Source organism: Pleurodeles waltl, chromosome 3_1 (genome assembly GCF_031143425.1).
Source record: "Pleurodeles waltl isolate 20211129_DDA chromosome 3_1, aPleWal1.hap1.20221129, whole genome shotgun sequence".
Lineage (NCBI taxonomy): Eukaryota > Metazoa > Chordata > Amphibia > Caudata > Salamandridae > Pleurodeles > Pleurodeles waltl.
This window is the reverse complement of record NC_090440.1, coordinates 799,202,518-799,220,715: the sequence shown is the minus strand read 5'-3', so window position 1 is coordinate 799,220,715 and position 18,198 is coordinate 799,202,518. Positions and strand designations below refer to the sequence as shown.

The 18,198-nt window shown below is 44.7% G+C and overlaps 1 protein-coding gene across 3 annotated transcripts in view; it reads right to left on the bottom strand.

The window, feature by feature from the left end:
* STK33 (serine/threonine kinase 33) overlaps nt 1-12,910 on the bottom strand; it is a 788,409-nt gene extending 775,499 nt beyond the window's left edge. Inside the window, exon 1 of one of the 3 annotated variants that reach the window (XM_069223669.1) lies at nt 12,806-12,910. Coding sequence is in view for 1 of the 3 variants with exons in the window: in XM_069223670.1 (XP_069079771.1) it covers nt 7,085-7,090 (6 nt within the window). In the remaining 2 variants the exon portion in view is untranslated. Of the gene's footprint in view, nt 1-7,084; nt 7,214-12,805 lie in introns of those variants that run through there. The other 2 variants (XM_069223668.1, XM_069223670.1) reach the window with 2 other exon arrangements.
* Nucleotides 12,911-18,198: the final 5,288 nt, after the last annotated feature.

The following is an 18,198-nucleotide window of genomic DNA, read 5'->3' as shown; positions in this document are numbered from 1 at the left end:
TCCTGGAGGGATCAACTGCGGTTCCATCAGTAGAAGATGAAGCAAAGGATGCTGAGGATTCCTTCTGGGGTCTTGCAATCCAAATCTGAAGAAACACCCAGAGGACAGACCCTAAGTAGCCCTGAAGGGGGGAGGGGGGATTGGCTAGCTTCGCAGGTAAGCACCTATCAGGGGAGGGCTCTGACGTCATCTGCTGGCACTGGCCACTCAGATGCTCCCAGAGTGCCCCACCATCTTGTAATTCAAGATGCGGGATGCAAAACAAGAAAGATGGTCCAGGTTTGGTCACAGTCTCCCTACATTACGCAGTAGAGTGAGTACTTCATCTACCCAATGACAATGGCTCAATGGGAATATCTCTTTCCTTCAGGACTGCAGCTCAGACGGGAGCTTAAATAAGCTCATCACTGCCTTCAACCAGCAGCAGCAAACAAAAGCACGGGGTGTCCAATACTTGCACAGCTGAGACACAAAGCTACTAACAATAAGTCTGCCAGACGAAATGCATGACTCTGGCTGACAGAGGTTAGTTCTAAGGCAGAGGTAGTGCAACTTGGTACCCAAAAAGTATTATGATTCACAGATAGATCAATAACGGGTAAGGATCAAATGGCCTGTGTCAAATAGTTTGCTTCAGCACTGAAGAAATGAAAGGTTCTTGCACATCTCATCCCCACACCTGATGACTGAAATCTATATTATGCAAAAACAAAAAAAGGTGAACTTGTCACCTCTAAGCCCATTTGTTGCAATCAAAGAAAACCAGCCATGACTTCCACCAGCGTACGCATGTAAACAAAAATGAAGATACCAATAATTGCATCAGTAAAGTACTGTAGCACCTACATACGTAAATAGCAAACAGTAAATATGACGCAGAAAATTAAAACCATGTTTAAATTAAATATGCAAGTTAAATTAAACTGTGTTATGCTTGCCATTTAGCTTATTTTGGGAATAAATCAAATCTTTCCTTACGAGAACTGAGGCACATAAGAACTATTAATAAAGTATACAAAGTCCCAATCTTGGCTTTCAGTTTTTAGGTTTTCAGGGGTTATGCCAATAAAATAGAGCACCCCCACCATTCTATCAAAAACGGCCCCAGCCAAACCGTTCCTATTATGGCACGTCCATGAGCGATTCTAAGGCTCATACAATGAACCCCATTTAAAAGAAGGTGGGGCCACCTGCAATAGGAAATTGTGACCAGCTGGCATGCATGTGCACAAATACACATTATATAAACATACACGTGTAATACCAACATCATTTTGTATATCAGACAACACACATGCTTAATACCATGGTTTCTCAAGTCAAAACGTTCGCTTTTTACTAGCCTAACATGTAAATGATTTTTAATTAACCAGACGTCACAGACACACACCTCATTGTGAAGGTGACAAGATTACTCAATACCACCAAGGACGAAATGTTTCAGTCCTAGGTTTCCCCCCCCCCCCCAACATACTACATTGAGGAATTTTCAGTCCTCATTCCCATGAAGACCAAAATTGTAGTGGACCATTGAGTCTTTTGTGACATGGAGCTCTCTGGTAATCTTATAACGGAAGCAATAAACTTTTTGTTTAGGAGGATGTAACATTGTAGAGAGAACTTCAAAGCATACAGTAAAACATGAAACAATACAAACTGTCATAGCCTTATTGTACTAAACCCCACAGCAACTCTGAAGTACGGCTCGGCCATATTGGGTCGCAGCCTGCCAAACCGCAGTGCTGTCTGGTTTGCTTAATACATCCTGGGGACATACAGAAAGTTGAACTAGGAATGCAGTCTGCCCATAGCTTGCCAATGGCTCTGTGGTTTGTAACTCATGTTTTCTTGCTTTTCATTTGCTGGCTTTGCTTTAGGCTGGCCCTCTTGAGTTTGGTCCTTCCCTTGCCAAAACCTTATTTACAGAATCCTTCAGAATTCTCCCTTTCTGTAAACAGGACTGTAAATCGTGTTCTTATCTTGTTACATTTGGTGTGCATTCAAAGGCCTAGGTCAAATGCCAGCTGCTTTCTTTAAAGGGCACTTGTTTACTTTCTTTCCTGACTTTAAAGTGAAAGGATTTATGTGGCAATCTTGCTGGATAGTGGGGGTACGAAAGAGTTTTTTTCTAGCACACAACAACATTTAAATGAACTGTGTATTTCAGAATATATCAAAATTATGAACACAAAACAAATGTGCTTCCTTTATATTTCTGAAGCGTGTTGGAAACAAATACTTTAAAATGATCAAAATCAACCATTAAACTCAGGGATGCTATTTCCACACATTGTCATATGCACACTGTATAGTTGTATTAGTAAAACTATATGTCTGTACAAATGTAATGGTCATTTTAATAAAAATTAGTGGGGCGTACGTTGGGAGCCTTCAAAAAGAAATGATGGACCACAAGAAGAAAATTTGCACTTTAAAATCCATCTACTTAATAGCTAAAAAAAAACTAAACCTTAGGATCACAAATGGCACCTGGAAGTACGTTGACAAAAATACTTTACATCCTGCGCACAAATGTTACACTTGGCCATCTATGGCAATATTAGAATGCCCTTTAATTGCTGAGGGATACTTGTGGATCTTCCCCAAAATGCTAAGGAGAAAATGTGCAGCTTGAAGTACTTTGTTTGAATTTCATCCTAACATCACAAAGAATAGAGCAAACACAATTTGTATTCAAAATTTTAGTATGAATTTGTGGCCTTCTGATCTGCTGATTCGATTGTTTGGAAGGAGGGTAGAACTCGAATTGCTTTTATGACTTTCCTTGTGTGTATTCTACTTTTGTATGGCCTTGTTATATGTGGACCTCCTGTGAGTCCCAAAGCATGAAATAAAAATCTTGAATCTAGAGCAAACACAATTCGAAAACAAACCAAAACTAATAAATATGAATAAATAAATATGATCTGAGAATTGCATGTTTAAGTTTGTGCCTCATCTACCTGTAAAATAAGAGCCAGTATAACTGAACACTCAAACATTGTCCACCTTTCTTTGGCTCGTTCAAATCTAAAAAAAATAAAAAAATATATAAAAATGCTCCACTCCTGTGGCTGATCCTATTGATGTTTCAAATTCCTCGAATCCCCAACAAACGTATAATTATTATTTATCTGTCACATTTTGTTACAAACATAGGCAAAGTCAATAAGGCTGGCCTTAACAAGCTGGTGTGAAGGATATTTTTATATTTACCAACATAAGTCACAAAAGAAGAAACAAAATAAAATATGCCACTACATACATGCAGCACCACGTGTTTACATTAAAAAATAAATAAATAATAGTAAACCATCACATATTTTTGTAATAGAACAGTACAGGTGCTTCCTACGAGGCCCGTGTAGTTAGATAAACCATTTAAATATACACCACATGAAAATGAAATTCTTACTGATGCAAAGAAAATGTGAAAACAGAGTTTAAACACACAAGGATGGATGCAAAAAACAAAACGAAAAAAAATAAAAAAAACAAAGGGGAAGAATGGAAGAAAAAATTTAAAAAGACACAGCCAAAGAAACTAAATGTCACACCAACACCTGAAGTACACTTAGGGGAATATTCACAAGGAGCTTGCGCCGCACATACATTTTTCTTTTTAACGCTCTGGCTGCCCATTCTTTGCTCCATATTTACAAAGAAGCGCATTAGGCCCAATGTGCCAGTTTTTGTAGGCCTGTTTAAAAAATGCATGCATAGAACCTGCTGTTGCACACAGTTTATAATGTATACAGTGAATGCATTTCCTTGTAAATTCTCACTCACAACTGATGCAGTGATATTTATGAGTCTGTCAATGTGCAACAGATCATTACGATGTGTTGCTGTCAGCCTGTAACGGGTCAAAAGTCCTACGCCTCTGTAACCCAGGCATAGGAAATGACGTAGTGGGTGTGTAATAGGAATTTGAAAAGCTGAGGTCACTTAACACACTGTAATAAGATATAAAAACACAACCCCTCAAATAGTAGTAGGCCTAAACATGTAACAATCATGTTGTACGACCCCTTGATCAACCTGGGACCATGGCACCTGAGATATTGAAATCCACCGTAGCAATGGATTAACACGCTGTGTACTCCATGTAAGGGACAGGCCAGGATTGTCACATATTCATTGAGGAAGCGGTCCCCAAGTCCAGCCAAACGTACTCTAAAGCACAACAGGTAAGTGCACACATAAGGTAGGTAACCCGTGAACTGCAACTTTACAGTGCACCATATACTGGTATCCACTACCATTCAATTGTCACCCAATATGTCACACACATGTAGGTCTCCACGTACACATAAGTAGACTATGCCCATTGTAACAAGACATATAGCCATACTTGTCTGCATTACATCCAGGACCAATGTAATAGAGTGCAAGGTGACTTTTCCACCATTTTACACTCTTTTACATTGGTCCCCACACATTAGGCTACTTTCATTAATCGGAACTGATGCATCGCCTATGTTTTTTGATGCATTGCTGAACAGCGCTCGTCGTAAGCCCAACTTCAGCAAAGTGCCACTTTTGGCCCTGGTACGATGCAGCATTCTTCCCACTGATGCATCCCAACTTCTGACACTGCCTTGGGACCTTAACGCCATGGTGCACCATATTGTACATATGACGCATCCATGGTGTCTTAAAATTACTTTTGATGCGGCAAGACAGGTTAACGCATCGCTGCCTTAGCACAAAGATGCGTCATTCTTTGTAAATATGCCCCTTAATTTTAGGCAGATGTGAACATGTGATCGGGAAACATGGTGGCACTCCGTGCAAACGAGGCAATGTCTAAAGTGGATCATTTATTGGACCATAATAGATGCAGGGGGGAGGGAGCTGGGGGATGGGTGTCAAAATAAGAACAGCAGCGGAAGATACCATTGGATAAAGAGGAACAATCTCTGTATGTATTTTTATAGGTGACATTCATTACATGAAGGTAACGAGACAACAATGTTGGACCTAAAATTTCAGTCACGTTGGGGGTGGGGGTGAGAGAGTCTGAAAAAAACTATTTCATGCAATAACAAGCACTGAGAAAGACAACAGGGATGGTGCTAGTTGTCAGCCTTTTGACTTTGCAATCCTGGTTTTGTTTTATCATAGTTTCTGCAAAACATTATTGTTAAACAAGCCGTCAGACATTCACCAACATTTAAAAATATAGATAGCGGCTAAAAGTAAAAGTGTTTTTATGTTCAAAACCACACATTGCCATTTAAGTACCTGGTAATAAAAGGAAGTACTTTGTGAGAGGGCTTCTTGAGAAAGAGCAGAGTGTAATCACTCACGGTGAAGCCAGCCAGTGGCTGAAGTGGGCAGACCAGTTTCCCCCATGAGTTATGCTGGGGGTGTGGGTAGAAAAAAATGTGATTGGCACAACAAATTACCAATGGATGCAGAGAGCTGGCTAAGTATATTATACATATAATTTTATTAGAATCAAATGCCAGACCTACCCACACCATTCCAGTGTTTCATTTCTGAAAGGACAGTCACCATATTTAATCCTAACTTCTGTCATGAAAGGTTGGGGAATATCTTCAGCCATTTTTGAGACAACTCTTCAACATGTGAACAATTGCCAAAAACAAAGCCATAACACAAGGCAAAGGCCGAAGGCGACCGTCATCCACACCAAAACAGTAACCAGCCCGCTGTGTACGTATACAAACCTAGCTCATTCTACCCTATCTAGTCTAACAAGACTCGAATTTTGTAAAAACGGTTTTATTACAAACTGTTTATTTGAATTAGAGGACGTATCGAAGCAATGCTACTAAAGTATCTCGTGAAACTTATTATAGCATAAGAGGGTCAGTTTCTGGGCATCAAATTGATGTAGACCTCTCAAGGCCGATGTAACTGCAATAAAATGTGCTCGAAAAGATAAACCGTGCTGAAATCTTTCCAACATAATTAGCACAAAATGTCTTCAAAATAATCAACTTAAAATGTGTCCTAAAATCAAGGTGTGCATTCAAAGTCATCGGAAAACATATCTTAGCCAGCCTCAATCCTCCCACGCGTTATTAAGAACTTGAAGAGTGAAAAAGTAGAAACAGAAAAATCATATTTATCAATCCCTGATTATGTGCAGCACGAGGAATAATGTCGGTTTGCTGCACGAATTTACGACGACAACAGTTTCTTGCCAGAACACAAACGCGGATACTTTTTAACGCACCACGGGATGAGGCATTCAATGATATTGTGCGATCATGAGGAGGAATATTGCTATTACTTGTACCCGTCCCAGAATAAATAAAAATATGTATGTTTCAGCCAAAGGGTGTATTCAGTGCTAGTCTGCACTAAAAGTAGCAACGCGTGCTCGTTCGCTGGGGAATAACCAATTGTTTAGTCTGCCAATTAAAAGCAGTCAAAGGCTGGTGTGCTTCAGAAGTTGTATTTATTTACTTATTTTGCAACGGGGAGAAAACTATAATACAGCATACCGGCCAAGAATACGAACGATAATGCTGGCGTCCCTGCCCGAATGAAATACCAATGTACATCTGTTCTTGACTGACAGATTGCGATAATTGCAAAAGTTACTTCGAACCAGGAACGTGCCATGACACAGAGCGCCAGTAACGACGCAAGAGCGCGTTGTGACAGCGGCACTTCCCTCTCGGTAGCGTCAGCGGCCCCGGGGACGGGGACTCGCGCAGGCAGACAGACAGACGTGTCCGGTGACTCTTGTCCCGGCCGGCTGAGAGCAGCGCAGGAGGTCGCTCGCGCTCCGGCATTTGAATGAGTTACTGGCTGGCTCCCTCGCACTGTCATTAGTTGTGAGTACCAGCCAATCACAGGCTGCCTGAAACAACTCCCGCACCTGTTGCTGAGAGCGAACCCCCCCTCTTTCACGGGTTGGCGGAACCCTACCCATTGAGCCCCCTGCCTCCACCGAGGCCCTGGAGGGCTAACTTTCTATACTCTGGTCCTTGTTTCGCCCAGTCCCTACGTGTACGGGTCCAGACACCGGTGGCGAGGGATACCAATAGAATAGCGGGTCGCGGGGCTATACGACAGTGTCTGCGGACTTTAAGAGGCGGCTTACCTTCATAGGAGGTGGTCCCAGGGGTACGGTACCTGTCTCAGCCGGGACTGAGACCCGGGCCGCGGCGGCAGCTGGGGAACGCGGAGTGCGGCACCCGTTGCCGGCTACGTCGGTGGTTGCCGGGGCAACGCTGGCACCTCCTCAGCTGGAGCGGCAGACTGAGAAGTGACTGAGTCCGAGATCCCTGCGCCACGAATGGGCTGAGGGGACACCCTTTCCTGGCAACTAACTATTCAGTGGTTGGCGTCGCTTTTTCCAAATAAGCCTCAGCGTTCCTCATTCCAGCACAAATTGTTAGCACGACTCCTGCTGAGTCAATTATTGGTTTTCCTCTTGCGGGCATATCATCAATTAAAGGCATTGCCCTGGCTGGCGTGCAGTCAGTGCGTGTCTCCCTATGGTGTCACTTAACCACTTATTGACATTTCCACTCTTTAAACAACGTACCAGAATTAATCCTTTGGCATAAAACCAGTCACTTTCAAAGCCGCTGTCATATAAACTATGATTTCTGCCTCTTAATAAACAAAAACAATCTTCCCTGTAATTCATAAATTATCAGCCTTACTCCTGACATAAAACCAGATAGAAAGTCAATTATTCGCATTTTACCTGTTAACTCACAATTGTTGCTATTCCTCCATTGACACTTACTTACCTGGCATACCTTATTTATTGTAATACCTTACTGGCATTACTTATTGGCACATCTTCTGCTTAAGCAGTGCCCTTGACACTATGGTATCACGTGTTTGTTTACAAGGAGACAGTATGGCATGATTTGGGCAACTTCGACTGTCTTGATTCAACTAGTTCCCCCTTTATACAAAGTCACTGACAAAAAAACTGTATGCAAGACCTAAATAAACTATGAACGGTTATACAATAACCTCCGCACCTGGATCACTCAGTCTCATTCCAATACACCCCTGACATTTGTCCCTTGGCCAAATATACAGAAAATAATCAAACGTATTGGAATCATTTTGTGGAATATAAAAGGCCTCAGCTATTTATTTAAAAACATGCAAGACTGCCAGTTCAAATCTTGATCATCATATGTCACAGAGGCATCATAAACAGGTCACATGGTCATAAATCAATCATGGGTATCATAAATCAATGTCACCTGGTCATAAATCAATTGTGATTGATCAGCCTTTAGCCATCATACACTGCTGTTACATTTCTTTCCAGTCAAGTCCTGGCCTCTGCTTGTCTTGCTTTCTGGCAATTTCTTCGCTAGGCAATCCTACATGCCGCTTTGGAAGGAGTTCACAAACTACTGTTGGCTTACCATGTTTCTGAGGCGGGTAGCCTCTTGTTTTCGTTTAGGCCCATCTCGCAACCTTGTGTGTTTTTTTGTGCCCTCAATCCGTCCGGTGGGTCTGGGCTGCGAGTGCTGTGGTACGCTTACCCCCCTTTGACGGCCCCTTTGGCCCTGCCGTAAGGCATCCACAGGTGAGTGGCCTTTCCTTAGCACATCTTTTCTATCTGCCACGCTGCCTGTGAGGCTCACGTCTCCAGGCAGCTCCCCCATTCGTTAATGTTGAGTGTTCTTTCTCATGCACAACCTGCCTTGACCATGGCTGCCCAGAGAACCTCCATCCCTTTCGTGGATAGGTGTACCCTGTCCAGCGCATACAACTCGGGACATCTCAGGTGGATTAGCCCATGGCAAATGCTTTCTAGCCCATTCGCTTTGCAGTATTTGCTGACTGCAATGTTTAGCTTCCTCCTGGAATTATCTACTGCACCATCGGCCATGTAAGCCCTGGGGATAATTTCTGACCAGATGATGGTGGTGCTGCTGAATGCCCTTGCTGTTTCTGTTAACCCCGCCGAATATCGTTCAGGAGCTCCCTCCTCCCCAGCTGCGCCAAGTCGTTGCCCCCCCAGGTGTATGATCAGAATTTCCAGTTGTTTTCGGGCTGTTGCTTGCAAACTGTAGAGTGTCGTCGAAAGCTGCCCCCATCTCATGCCCAGGTAACCCCACCATTTGATGCATGTAGTCTTCGGGCCTCCTCTTCGTTTGCCGTCATTCTGGTTCCACCATGATTACATTCTACGAATAAACGAGTGCCCACCCACCCATACTGATCTGGGTTGAGATCCTGTCAAAAGCAACAAAGAAAAACTGCTGTCAAATGACAAAGTGGCTGACGTGTCCAGCTCGTAGCAAATGTGGCCGTGTATAACTTTTGAAAGCGCTGGAGCGCCACCTGCCTAACGTCTTGATGGTGTATTCCTGCAACCCATGCTTTGACGCTGTTGTGGCTGTTTCTATCCAAAATGAATGTGATTCAAAAGCTGCTGGTGTGAGTCCCCCGTGACTCAAAGATTTGCGCAGGCCCACAGAGAATTGGTATTTGCTCAGCAATTTGCCATGACTGTGAACGAAGAGAGGACCCGGCCCATTGGGGCATACTACCATGTAATCCTTCAAACAGAATACTGGGCAGTACCTTGTGTCCTCTATGCAACTGAGTTGTACCCATGTGCCCTTGCAGCACTGATCTGTCTGAGATGTCCTGAGAAGTAGCCGAATCCCTGCACCATCCAGACAGATGTATTTGGCTTGTAAGCAAGCTGTCCCTGCCTCTCTTTTTGCTGGTGTCACCAGTTCGCTTATTTGAAAGGCCCCAATAAATACCATTAGAAAGGTGGCCCTGAATAGCAAGTACTCATATGGGCTGTCTGCTACAGCCTTTGGGCATTAATTAGCAATGCCAGCTTTTCTAAGTCTATAGGGCGTCTTGGGTCATGTTTCCTCTTCTCGAGACGCTTCCAACCCTTCATGGCAGCTCTGATGTAGTGAGAGGCTCTGGGGTCCTCGCCTGTCTATGTTTTCAAGAAATGTGCCACCGCTGCCAGGTGGGCCTGTGCCCAGGACTTTGTTTTTTTCTGTTGGTAAGCTCATTTGATGATGCGTTCCACTGCCTGAGCTGTGGACTCAGGATCCCCCAATGACCTCAACCCTCCTATTTGCAACAATGACTTGACATATTTGCTGTAGCACCTGTAGGTCTCCAGCGTGAGTGCTTTACCTACTAGTAATGACAGGTCCGCTCCGCCAGTTCCCAAAACTCTTTTTGGAAAGGGTGTCATTGTCTGCTGGGCCTCCGGGGCTAGCCTCCTGAACTTGTCCATCTGGGAACGAGAGAGTGCATTTGCCGGTAAGTTCTTTATGCCTTGGATGCGTCTTGCCCTAACGTCAAGGTTTCACTCATGCTGCAAGCTAACCAAGTGCCTAATGCGCCTCAATGTGTCCAGGCACGTTGCTGTTCCTTTGTTAATGGCCATAACTAGCCCCTGATTGTCAGACCACAACATGATTTTCATGTCACCTAGTTTGTTATTCCACACTGTCAGGGCAACTACTATGGGAAACAGCTTAAGAAATGTGATGTTGCCTGTAATCCCCAACTCGTGCCACCTGTCTGGCCATCTCCCTGCGCAAGTGATACTACTTGCCCAGTATCACTGAAAAACCCCAGCTGCCTGTCGCTCCTGAGAATAGGGCTATCTCTTTGGCAGTCACCCATCCTTCTCTCCAGGTAAGGAGTCCATTGAAATGTGCCAGAAAAGCATGCCACAGGGCCAAGTCCTTCTTGACCCCAGCCCTTAGCCTGACGTGATGGTGTTTCTCACATATGCCTGCTGTCAATCTGCTCAAACACCTTGCGAACACCCTTCCATCTGGTATGATCCTTGCTGCAAAGTTCTGTTGGCCAATCATTCTTTGCAGCTCTCTAAGGGTTCCCTTTTCTCTGCTATATAAGGTCCTGATTTCCTCACTCAGTACTGAGACCTTGTCTTCCGGTAACCTGGATGTCCCCGCCATTGAATCTATTTCAATGCCCAAGAATAACTAGGGGCATGGGCGATCCTACAGTTTTTTCTTCCACTAAAGGCACCCCCAATTCCTTCGCTATATCTTGAAAAGCCCTCAAGGTTCTTGCACATTCCCATGTCCCTGCTTTACCTACAAATAGGAAATCATCCAGGTAGTGCATCTCCCCCTGTGAGGGTGCTGTCTGTGCAGCGCTCAATCCAGGAATGTACTGAGCCATTCAAAATAAGCACAAGATGTGGAGCAGCCCATTGGCATGTCCTTGTCAAAATATACTTCTCCCCTGTTTGACAAACAAGCAAGTGGAAGCTCCCTGGATGTATCAGTAAGAGGCAAAAAGCTGACTCGGTGTCTGCCTTCTCCATCAGTGCTCCCCTGCCTGCTGCCTTTACCATTTCAATGGCATCCTCTACTGTGGCATACCCCACTGAACATGAGTCGGGAGGAATCCCATCATTAACAGACGCCCCTTCTGGAAATGATGGGTGGTGCATAAGTATGTATTGGCCTGCTTCTTTTTTAGGGACCACGCCTAGGGGTGAAATGATTAAGTCCTTAGGGGAGGGGTAACGGAGGAGGACCCTCTTTGCATCCCAGGTTTCTTTCTTTCTTTCTCTATTTTTTGCTGAACCACCCCTGGGTGTTCTTCTGCAGAATTTAGGTTCCAGTCTCCAACCCTGATGTTTGGCCTGTAAATAGTACCACTAAACCTTCCTCAAAACCTTTTACCAGAACTCTGCATCTTCCTTATTGTAGTAAACTGTTGGCTAGCCTCCTGAGCATTTGCATATTGATGGGGGATTTGGCATAGCTGAAAACTTGCCCAATCCTTGGGCTCCCCCTGCTGTGAACTGCTCTTCCTAATGTTTTTTCTTTCTCTCCTTTTTGTCTGATCGGTGCTTACTCCGCTTGCAACCTAAAGCTGGGTGCTTTCCACCACAGGTTGAACAGATGTGCCTAAACTTACATCCCAGTCCCCACGTGCATTCATCCGTGTCGTACTTCCAGCATATTGTTGGTAGCCCCTTATACCCAGCACCTTTCCCGCTATGCCTCGTTTTGAACCTGTGAGATGTCTTAAACTTCTCTTGCTTTCCACTGTAATATACGTTCTGAAAGGGCTGCTCATCCTTTCCAGCCCACGATCTGATCTCTTTGGCTACTAACATCTTATGTATGTAACTAGACACATGTTCCTCAGTCCACTCCATCTCGGGTGAGCTTGCATTTTTAATGTGAAACTTTTGTCATATTCCAACCAGTCATCTCCTGGGAATTGTTGGTGTGTCTCATGTATCTTATATAGCCAGAGGCTGCTGCGCAGCGGGGAACTTTCTCTAATATGACACATGCCACAATCCTAAATGCATCCAGACAATTATTAAAATGTCTTTCCTTCTTAGCTTTCTTCCTTTCCCAGCTATACTCTTCCTTTTTATCTCATGTGTTGAGATCTAACCCTTCCAGCTTTATTTCGAGGAGAGTGAATATGTATAGGAACTCTTTCCTCCATATTCTGTCCTTCACAGCTAGTGGGATAGGGTTAGCCAAGCCTGCTGCTTTTGTGGTCATTGTGGGGGGTCCCAATGAGGGTCTGGTGTAAGCTGCAGGTGCCTACCCTATTGCTGCAGTGTTTTTCCCAAGGGGCCCCTTATCCCCTAACCCTTGACTCCATGCAGTAGTGGGTGACCCAGCACTCTCCTGTTCACTCCTGTCTTTCTGCCGTTCTGTTCCTCTCCTACAAATGGGACTCGCATCCTCTAATCTCCCCCGTTCGTGCTCCTGACTTTGCGCTGCACTGTTTCTACTGAATAGCAATAGGGCAAAAGACTTAAGACATTCTTTAACTATTGCGCTGATATGCTCACCCTCCGATGACTTCTCTAGGTTACTGCTGCTGGCTCCTGCCGTTGCTGTGATGGCTGCAGGAGGCGGGTTCGCTCCTCACCCTTTCCTTGTAGCCTTCTTTGCGTGTTTGCTCCCGGCCCTCTGCTACTTCCATGGTCTCTGCATCACATCCTGTTCAGCGCCTAGACAACTGGCATCTTCCTACTAGCTCGAGCCTTCTCCCGTCTGACGCTTGCTGTGTCCTTCTTCTATTTCTTCTGCTATCTTTTGGTGTAGCCATTCCTTTCCTTGCTTTGCTGCCTCCATTCTCATTTTTGCCAACATCTCCTCCACTTCATCCTGTTGCTCGCTACGCCCCTGGTCGTCCATATTTCTTCCTATTGTTGACAACTGTTGCTGAAACACATCAAAGACCGGCCCCTTTCGTGCAGTCTTCTTTCATGAAGAGCGTGCGTCCACACAAAAGGTTCAGTGGATTGCTTTACACTTGGCAAAGATTTATTTCTGTATTGCTGCAAAGTGTCAGAAATCATCGCCTTTTAGTCTTGAGGAAGGTGGAGGAGGGGGGAAGGGCTTCACATGGAAGCCACGAGCACCATGCTCAAATTCATTTTCCCTGCATTCAAAAACAAAGTTCAATATGACAATTTTATAGCTGTCAAGGGTTTAAACTGGGCTGTTGCAACATCCAGAATTTGCCACTGTGAGGTTAATGTTCCGCAAGGCGAGGAAAAGGTGGGGGAGGGGCACATATGTAACCCCCTTGAATACCACGCGTGAATTCTTTTCCCCATATTTGCCGGGAAGATGCTTATATGTGATGGCTTTCCCCTTTAAGAGAGGCTCTTCCTCCCTCAGTCACCGGCCAACCATGCCTCCTTGCGAGCGGATCGTCTTCAACTGAGCCATCAGCTGAGGCGCGTTGCTGTGCTCACTTGTTCTCAGTAGGAGCGCTTCCCTCGCCGCAACACCAGCCTTAAATAAAGAGGGTCTACGACCCCAAGTTAAACAAATGCTGGCTTTCCAATCGACGCAGAGCGCAACCCCGAAACAGATGACTCAGCATGAGGGTCTGGGCAGCGGTCTGAAGCTGCTATCAATTATCTCAGGCTGCTCCTGGCCAGTTGCGTCTCCCCGTAAGGCTGTCCTCTGCCGCTCTGGTACACCCATGTAAAGTTGCGTCGCTAGCACGGCCAGTGATCCCCTGCTTTCTGGTGCTGGCTCTCTGCCAGATAGAGCCTCCGGTTCTTGCCCTGGGGGATGGAGTTGCACCGCTGCCGTGGTGCAGCTGTCCTCTGGCACCCTAGGCCAGTTCGTCGTGTACTCCTCGCAGGAAACACAGACCTCTTCTGCTCAGAGCCACATCGCTGGCAACTGCAGCTGTCCTCCGGACCACGGTAAGTCATTGTCCTTCTGCAAAAATGTGCGTTGTCCCCGCCACCTGGCAGTACGAGGAACCGAGACAGCGCTTTATAACCCCCATGTTTTGTCCCACTTGCGGCGAGCCCCCCGTCCCCTCATTGGGGGGGTTTACAATTTTTTCGCCACCCCCCCTTGATCCCTGACCTATGCGCCTCACCTCACCTGGAGTGTTTCCCCACCTTTGGGCCAATGCCACAAGGAGGGGGGTGCTACCTTTGATGTTGCCGCCATCCTGCCACCAACCAGTTAAACTGGTCCTTGCGGGTCCAAGGTGGCTGTTATGGCACCAGCCCTCTATGTCCCCTTCAGGTGCAGCCTCTGCAGTTGTGGGTAATAAGAGAGAACTAGTTTGATGATTGCAGTGTGAGTGTTCCAATTGGTTTAGAATTGTCGAAGAAAACTGTTTACCGGCTCATACACAGTCTTAAAATGTTTATTAACAAAAAAATAATCTGTGAATCACAGAAAGGGCAAAAAGAGGAAATCCTATCGATCCGAGCATACCCACTAAATTACACTTGCATGCAGAATAAATGTATACATTTTCATGTGTGCAGTTCGATGGGGGTCACGTTTCAAAACTGAAACAAAGGGAGACTTTCACCACGCTGAAACTGAATGTGGGATAATATGCATTTGACTTTCAAAATGATACAAAAATGTAAACTTTTACAGCTGAGCAGGCTACTTGAGAATTCTCTCCTTCGAGGACAAACACAGAAGTGAGGCATTAGTCTTTAGTGACACACACAACATGGTTGCATTGATTTTCGAATTGAGCAACAATATGGCTGTGGCTACTACAGTACACTAAGGTAAACCATTGTTTTACAGTATTTTTAGCGCTTGATACACCTTTGGGTGCTGCTGAACCGCTTGCCTACATGAATAGCAAGCTACACCTTGTAGAGTGTGTGGTTAGAAGAGAGTTGTCTTTGTTTTGAACTTATGTGGGACCTTTTTCTATGTCATGTGTGATGGCCACCACATTGTGGTGGTTATGTTATGGGATTTAGTGTGTAAGATGATGTGGCGTGAGACACCTACACACAGATTTATGGTTTTCAGTGTAGCTTTGGGGTATTTCATAATATATAGTCTGCCTAGCTGGTTACTGCACTGGGTTGTCCAGTTTGAGATGTTGTTTATAGTTCTGATTCTGAGCTGGCATGGTTGGAAGGAGGGAGAAGTGGAGAGACCTGTTGATGGGCATTTTTTTTGTCCTTCCCATATCTGAGTCACTTTGTGAGATGTAAAGAAGAGTTCAGATTGTATAGATATTTGGGACCTGTAGTGGTTGTGGACTATATTAAAGTCCTCCAAATTGTCCAGCACTGTGTGACAGCTTTCTTCAGTTATTTAATGACTGTTCATTTGGCGATGGCTGAGCTTTTGGATGTACAGTGCTGGTGATAGTCAACTGTCATAGCAGATATCTCTTATGTGCATTTAAGAGGTATACATTATAATTTGTTGCTGCCCACTGTGTATTAAGGTTTTAGTATTATGGGCTATAATCATCATATATGAAAATACTTAACTATATAATGGCACAGCAAACAATAGACCAGCCCTTCTTAGCTTACCTGGATATCGAAAGCAGTTTGCTGGTTGAGTTGTTTGCAATTCGTGGGTTGTAAGCTGAGGATTACATTGAGAGTACAAGTGTTTTCTGGTCTCTGTTGCCAGGATGTGGGTAGTGCTGTTATCCAGGAAATAGCCATGTTTTCGATTGTCTTTGTAAGTGAATGTGCCTCTAATGTTGTCTGGTAGTGAATTCCAGAGCTTGGCAGCTTGTACTGAGAAAATGGTGCCTTCTACAAATTTCTCATGGCAAGGGGGCATGATGATAAGTGGTGCAAGCCTGGAGCGCAGTGTGCTGTTTGGTTTCTGTTGCTTGAATTTAACTTGTAGGTGTAGTGTCCAATTCCTTGGGAGGCTATTTGGACAATGCAGAGTGCCTTGAATGTTGCCCTTCTAGCAATAGGTACCAGGGATGCGCCTTAGTAAAATTTATGGCGTCACAGAGTTGACAATGCAGGCTCAGCTGTATGCCACAATAAAAGTACAGAAAAGAGCCATCCACAATCCCAGTGTTGAATTAACTTTATTACTGGATACCGTACACCTGCAGCCACCTGTGAGCCCTAAGGAAAACCCTGCTGGCCTAATAAAAACAGCTGTTGGTACCAACTCTGAACAAAGCCTAGAACCATTAAATGTAGTGCTCATTCAGCAGAACTGTATTAAAAGAAATCCAAGCACTATTAAATTCCTGCTCACCCCCATCATTTACATAGGAGTGTACTCCACAGCATAGCACCAAGACACCCAGGGAACAACGTTTAGCAAATCAAGTGTGCTTAGATTGTGGGGAGTCAATACAGAGCATGAGTTGCAGGCTCTTTGGAGGGCCTCTGCCTATAATTCTCCAATGTGTCAGCACATTGAACTTCACTTTTTTCCTCACTAGTAGCCAATTGGTGAGTAGCATTTCTGTATTCTTCACTAATTTTTGGTCTCAGAGCCAGCCAATTCACTGTTTGCCTCCATTGTTGCAAAGTCATCTTTTTGCCCTGTTCACCCCCATTTTCTTGTTGCTGACTGGTGCTGATGGTATCTGACTTTGACTGCACCCTGGGCTCTGTTAGCCAGATGCAGGCCAGTGCTTTGTTAAAACACACACATGTAGTAGAGTACACTAGGTATTAGGGTACCCTTCCAATTGTCCTGACAGACCCTGTCAGTTCCTAGTATATAGTAGGGCAAGGAGGTACAATCTGCCTATAAGCCCCAACTATATATTAGGGCATGGAGATTAGATGCCCAGCAGAATTTCTGCACTTGCATGTGTGCACTGCTGTGTGCTTTCTGTCCTTTTAAATGCAGGTCTGCCTTGCAGTCTGTCTTTAAAAGTTAAATTCATACCCTTTGCATGACAGCCCCTTTAAGTCCCTAGTAAATAATATGGCAAGGTGGTGTGAACTACCTATAAGACCCTAGTACATAATAGGGCATGGAAGTAGAGGCTCTGCAGAATTACTGCCCTTTGCAAGTGGGCACTGCTGGAGGTTTTCTGTCATTTTTAAATGCATCCTGACTCTGCACTTAAATGGAAATGGTGTCCCAATTTGACTTTGGTGCTATGGGCACTTTAAATGTGAAAATCTACCTTATTTTCACATATTAGGCATCCACAGGGGGGTCTCTTCTAGGTGTACCAGGGACGAGGGGTCATGTAACTATAAGCAGGAGCCTTATAAAAGATGTTTTATAAAACCTGGTCAGGGAAAAAGGGATCATTTATTCCCCCCAGTCCCCCCCCCCTTACCCCCCCCCAATTGGAGATACTTGGCTCCGTAGGCTATTATTGCAATAGTGTATTTTATTATAAATATTGTAAGAGAAAACTTACAAAAGTCATTCAAGGACTTAAAAGATTTGTTTTTATAAATCCAGCAATTTGACATTGGTGAATTTATCACAACTTGTCAGAAAATAAGTTATAAGGCTTTTCTTTCTGCAAGCCAAAATCCAGCCTTCTGAAGGTCCCCTCTGATTGGTCAGTGCTAACAGGATTAGCAGAGTGATAAGTGGCAGGAGAGCCTGTCTGGTGAAGGGCAGCTCTGGGGTTACACAGGAATGCCAGAGCAGGGGGAGAGGTAACGAAACATACAGCCTCAAAGGAAAGCAGGACAGGAGAGAATGCCAAATCACCTAACCCCTTCTGGACACCTCAGCCAGATACTAGGCTTAAAGAAGGAATTTACAGATGTTAGGAGAAGAAGCGCTATGGAAATGAGCCACAATGGGGGTTGGTTTATTCAGCTCTTACTGCTCTGCTGAAATTTCAGCCACCATGGATTGTGGAAGACTGGTGTTTTCTTGGACAGGAATATGCCACACTTTGGAGGAAGTGGGCATGGATCTGGGTCACTCTGCATTCTGTTGGTCGGGGTGCCCCCCTCCCTGATGCCCAGGAGCTGAGAAA